The 6510-nt window shown below is 32.0% G+C and overlaps 1 protein-coding gene across 1 annotated transcript; it reads left to right on the top strand.

Moving 5' to 3' along the window:
* Nucleotides 1–395: 395 nt before the first annotated feature.
* LOC132748775 (leucine-rich repeat and guanylate kinase domain-containing protein-like) lies at nt 396–6414 on the top strand (the record flags this gene model as incomplete). Its single annotated transcript, XM_060738409.1, has 5 exons — nt 396–620; nt 4315–4422; nt 4989–5070; nt 5519–5701; nt 6290–6414. Coding segments are annotated over exons 1-5 (708 nt in total), but the record flags the coding sequence as incomplete, so codon positions are not given.
* Nucleotides 6415–6510: the final 96 nt, after the last annotated feature.

Here is a 6510-nt window from a genome sequence, read left to right as displayed (position 1 = left end):
ATACTTGAAACAAATTATGATTTTTCGTACATTATATTTTGACTCCATTTTTAAAATTTTAACCAATATATAACACATAGAAGAAAATTCATTAAAGTACTTAAATAAAATATTATATCAAAAGAAATTGAGAAATATACAGTATATATCAATTGAAATTTTTATAATTAATATGTATCATTTGTAATATTGACATCTTGAAAAACATTTTATCAAGTATTTCTCGACCTCGCCTGTAATATCACCAACGGCAATTTGACACCTTCATTGTTTTCCCTTCTTTATCTAACTGGTCAGCAGTTTTCGATAATCCTTCTTTGTTTAACTGGTCAGCAGTTTCCTATATATTCTATATCGTCAGCTAATTCGTCAGCAGTTTAGTATCGCCCCTTCGTATCCAAGTAAACAACATGGCGGATGGTGGTTCGCAAATGATGGATAATCAGGCTGTTGAGGACGGATTTGTGCACATTAACGGCGAAACTCATGTTCTAAACTATGACACAAACATTTTAAACCTCGAAGAAAATCGAGAAGTTAGTCCAGTTGCAGATGTTGAACCACTGAATGACATTTTGACTGGAACAGGTTCTGGAGATGAGGAGGAAGAAGATATTGAGGTAGATTAGTTTTCAAACATCTTACAAGTCGTTTCTAATAAGTTATATACCAAATATCACAGTGGGAACACTTATGAATTCCGTCCACAGCAAAATCTATGTTTTGAACCCATAACCCTTACCCTAGAACTTAGAAGTAATCTGAGTGATTTTGTAAAGAAACAAAAATAGATCTACATCATGTTTACTTGTTTACTTACTGTTTCCTTGGAGTATTGTAAGCACTTCTGTGCTTGTTGACTCCCTCGATCTCATGTTTACATTTGGTGTTCCGCTTCCGGTTGAAAAAAAATCATGCGGAAAAGTACGCGTCTAGGAATATATATCTTCCAGGTCATACCTTTGATTCTGCCATGCTTTATCCAATTTACACTTAAATGAGTTGACACTATTGCTACAAACTATTGTTTCGTCCAGGTCATTCCATTTGTCGATTGCACGAGCAGGAAAAGCATTTAAGCGTACAGATTTTACACAGCGGGGTTTGATGAGGCGATATATGTGCCCCCAAGTGGGATTGTCATTGAACGAGAGTAACTTTTTACAGTCAAAATCTTCTAGACCATTAATTAGTTTATACAATTCAATCATATCGTACCGTTTTCTCCTATACAGCATCGTTGGGAGATTAAGTTGTTTCAGTCTTTCAGAATAAGAAAGTCCTTTCAACTCTGGAACGATACGGGTTGCACGTCTCTGAATATTCTCTATGAGTTGGCTATTTTTCTTCGTACTTGGGAACCAAACAATGCACCCATCATCATCATCATCTTCAGTAATCGCCTCACTCTTCATAGAGCATAATCGCGATGAAACTAAAACTATGTACATGTATATCTACATGTAGATATACGTATGTATTGAAGAAATAATATGAAATTATTTATCCGAAAAGTTGAGATTTGTTCCGTTATCGGAATACTCCGCCTTTTATCATTGAGTTGCATTGTAAATGGCGGTGCCCGACTAGAACTGACACTGAAAATTTCATTGATATGTATAGAATTCTATATATTTTTAAAATGTTTTTTTATTTGATTTTCTTTTAAATATACAAGTGTAGTCTATAGCCGGGCAAGCCAAAGCCCGGACCCGCTTCGCGGGCCCGGTCTTTGACTTCCCCGTACTATTTGGTAAAATGGTAAAAATAGCTGTGGACGGATCAGTCATTGCAGTCAATCATTTCTGTTCAAATATTTTCATAGCTAGCACAATAATCGTCCAATATGCTTTCTCTTTAGACCTGGTGCTAAACTAAAGACAGAAGTACTCAACAAGAAATAGAATCTAGTTTAGTAGAATTAAGAAACAATTGAGTATCCTGGAAATAATCAAGTATTCATCAGGGATCATTCTAGGGGGCGATTTCCGCGATTTCTCGCAAAAAAATCACCAAAATCTCAGAGAAATTTGTGAAATGACGGCAATTTGAGCCGGAAAATGTCTAATCACAATCTAAAGAATGCTAAAATCACACAAAAGTATGATGAAAAATTTATGATTCCCATCAAGAATTTAATTTCAAATTGTTTATTAATGAAATCGGTGTAAAAAACTCCAAAAGGTAGTCCAACAGCCTTAAATAATAGCCGATCGGAGACGTACAGAAATACAGTATGATGACTAATGTAACCTTTATCTATCTGTAAGTCGAGAATTTACACAAAACACTTTTAATTGATTTTAATAAAAGTTGTTAGACACAGACTAACATAGAAATGGACATGTCAAAACCAAATATCGGTAAAATTTGTCTTCTTAATGTCACATCAACCACGGTAAATTTTGCCGTAAAGAACAAATTAAAAAAATTGTTTTACGATTCCTGATGAAATAGCCGATAATAAATATTCTTTTATTGAACAAAAGTATTTAATTTTATATAATTGCAATAAGCAACAGCTAGAATTGTGAATGTTTCAGCGGAAAACAGACAAATATTCATTTGTCACATATTTTCGCGATGTCGTGATTAAAAAAAAATACTTAACCCTTTCCCCCATGAGCATATTGTGAAAAATGGCCGTTTTCACTGAAAAGCCTCCTGTTACAAGTTCAAACTGCTATGAAACTATGAAAAATGCTTCAATACTAATCAAACTTGGCACAAATGTTAACTGGACCATTGCCTTTGTAACGACATGCTCAGTCTTAAATTTCCTGTTACCATGGCAACGAGGGGACATCTCAAAATTGCCAAAAATCACTATTTTGCCTCGATTTCTTCCATCAAAATTTATTTCAAAGTGCTGCAACTTTTCAAGGGATTGAGATAGAGTCAAAGGCTTTTCAGCGTTGGTTACATGTTACATTATGATCGACCTGGGGTCATTTTTAGCCTCTCACAAGTCCAAAATATTCTTGGCTATGAGGGGGACTCCGCCCCCCTTCAAACCCCCCTAACAGAAGGGGGCACATCCCCCTTTTGGCAACCCCCTGATGTATCTTTTGGATGGGGGGGCGGCGCCGAAAAAGTGCTCAATTTTTTTAGCAACATTTCTCAAACGAAAACATGTGTTTGGGCCCAAATAGGACATTTTTTCACTCTTTGAGGCCTAAAAAAAGGGGGGGGGTCGAAAGTCCGTTGTTTCGCGTATATATGAGGTAAAGGGGTAAAGGAAGCTGAGTGTTATTCAAAGGTGTTTTATAACACTAAAAATGATGTTTATGAATAAAAATTACTTTAGGTATTGTTTTTATTCTTGGATATGGAGATATTTGTCATTATGTGTTCAGGTCACATATTCAATGAACATTTTTTAATGGAGGGAGGTGTGTGAAGAGAATCATAAAGAAAACAAAATGTAAGGTTATAAAAAATATTCTTCAAATCTCAACAATCACTTCTGTACAGTACAGTGTTGTCCATTAGGAACATTGGCTGCAAATAATAGTTGTAGTAGATATCCATGTATAATTCTTTTATATTTCAGAATGAAAGTGTTATATTTATTTTTCACAATTAGAATTTTATTATGTTTAAAAATTCACAAAAGAAAAGGCATAGGGTGAATCAAAAAAGTGAAAACAAAAATCACTGTAATAAACAGAGCTACATCTATATCCTCATTAGATAAACAATGTTTATATGTACAGTGATTTTAAAAAGTTAGAAATTTCCATATTTTTAACCTCGCCCATCATGAAAATTAAATCTCTCAAGAAAATCTAATTTCTCTCATTAAAATTTCTCAAATGAGAGAAAATCTCTCACTAAAAATCCTGACCAGAATGATCCCTGATTCATGCATTTCTGTTACTATGCTGTCATTTGGTAAAGAAACTTTTGTTGAAGTTAAGAAAATGAATATGTTATAAAAGACTTAATATAAAAAAGCTTTGATTTAGTCAGAGTGAATGGTGCCAGATGATTAAGAGATTTTGAAAATAAATGTAAAGATTCCTGCAATATAGTTGCTTAGCTGTTAAAGTATCACAGGTTTTATATAGCATCAGATCCTGCTGCTTTATTGTCCTTGAGTTTTGACATTTTACATATATTTGTTACAATGTGCTGGTCCCTGATAGCTGTTAAAGTTAACGCTGATTTGTTGAACAAGGACAACTGATAGATGCTGTTCTGAAGAATTTTTCAGTATGAAGAAAGAAATTTTAAAATGCTGGGGAAAATTATTTCACTACAATATTTCAATGAGTTTTTAAAAATATTCTTTTGAAAATATTTTCATTTCAGCTCTCACCTGGAGGAATTTTAGATGAGGAGACAGTTGGTCGAGGTCTGTCTAATCTTGGGCGTTCAGCAGATGGTGCAAAACAAGTTTATCTACACTGTACAATACCTGTAAGATGAATTTGTATCTCAAAAGTCTACTGATTTTGTGCTATGATTAAAATTTTTCATCATGAGAAAGTAAAGTAGATGAAATTGCATAAAATGAACTATATTCAGGGTTTTCATTTCATATTTATTCACTTAATGTTATCATATGATAAGTAATGTTATCATATGATAAGTTGTAAATACATGTACTCCTGTCGGTTAACGCGGAAATACCGATGAAATTTAAACGAAATTTTTGACTTAAGGATTTTTTTCCCTTAAGATTTTTCTTACCTAAGAAAACACCTTAGGTGATATTTAAGGGAACTTTTTAAGGAAATTTTACCTTAGGGAAATTATTGGACTTAAGGATTTTCTTCCCTTAAAACTTAAGATTCTTTATGAATATGGCCCCTGCTTCATTGGGAATCATTGCATACATACTTGATTTATTTTTTTTATTTATTTCTTTTTTTGTGATTTTTTTTGTATCTGATATATTTGTTCACAGATTATTAATTCTATGACAATTACACATATAAAACATTGCAAATGATATTGAAATATATATTTAATTTTTTTTTCAGGGCTTCAATTTGATAGATATTCAAGCCATTGCAAATTACACAGAACTACAAAAAATTGAAATTCCTTATAACCAGTTGACAGGTATTGATTTCATGTTTCTCTCTTCGTTTGTTTTCATTTCATCATACATTTCTAAAACAACAATTGCCATGAATTTTCAACAGTGAGTCTTTGTTGTTAGCTTATTACATGTAGTTAGTCATCTCAATAAACACATATAAAAAGATTTTCTATGAAAGAAAGAACAAGTTTACTAAAATGTTAACTTAATTTTATAGAAATTTCACCTAATCTTTGTTTTTTCATAATGTTGACATTCATTGTACAAACTAACATGACTTGTCCTTTCTGGAAATTCAAATGCCTGTCTAAAAATATAATGATCACAAGAATCTAGCTGAAGACATTTATTAAATAAGAATAATATATTTTGCATGTTTAAAACTGTTTATCATTTTCATAATTTTACGAGGTTATCGTCTTTTATTGTCTTTCCCTCATAATATACATTTTCATTTTACAATAACAGATTTATCCCCACTGAGCAACCTGCCTTTTCTGTTGATTCTGGATGCCTCTCATAACAAACTGTCAACAGTGCTAGATTTCAAACCACCAAAGAATCTGAAAGATGTGGACCTGTCATTCAATGAAATTGAGGTGATGACAGATCTATCTGCTCATCATTACCTCACAAAACTTAACTTAGACAGTATCCTTTTTATTGTAAAATTACAAACATGTACTGGTATGATATAAAGACTTAGGTTTTTATTTTATTTCGGAGCAACTTATACTGCATTGCGCATATTTTAAATGCATTTTTTAAATACTTTATTATTGATTGGTGTTCTAGCAATTTTTAAAAGTGAACAGTGGTATACAATTGATGATTTATGTATACTAGATCATCATGAATTACAATAAAAATGTACAAGTAAGTGTTTACTGTTCTAATTAGTAATTTAGAATTATTGAAGAATATAAACTTGAGTTCCCTCTCTTATCAGATATAGAGATCTATTGTTATAAATTTAGAATTGTCATATTATCATTTGTAATAAATAAATAAATAAATTGACAATAAGTTATCAGGATAATGTTGGTATTTTCAGGTTAATTTGTCCCTGATCTTTATAAGTACCTTTAAGAACAAAATACACATAGTAGGAAATGGTATACATATCCAGCTTGTTATGAACACTTTACATCCTGTAGTGTTGACACATTCTACTCTCTCTTTTTTAAATCCTAGTTTACAATTTAAAAAAACAGAATTCTTCCTTAACTAAGAATTCAGACAATAATATCAAAGACATCCAAGGATTAGAGAAATGTTCTAGATTGAAACACCTAAGTCTGGCCCACAATAAGATTGAGACTATAAAAGGTCTTGATTCACTGCCAATTCATTATCTTAACCTGGTAAGTAACTAAAAATTAATTACAATCTGTATGTGAATCTGTAAAACTCAAAGTGTGGCATGGATATTATTATATAGACTCTATGCTAGTTTTTAC

The sequence above is a fragment of the Ruditapes philippinarum genome, unplaced genomic scaffold (assembly GCF_026571515.1).
Source record: "Ruditapes philippinarum isolate M1 unplaced genomic scaffold, ASM2657151v2 ctg5085_1_1_1_1, whole genome shotgun sequence".
NCBI lineage: Eukaryota > Metazoa > Mollusca > Bivalvia > Venerida > Veneridae > Ruditapes > Ruditapes philippinarum.
Note: the sequence above shows the minus strand (reverse complement) of the source record. Positions and strands in the feature narration are given on the sequence as shown.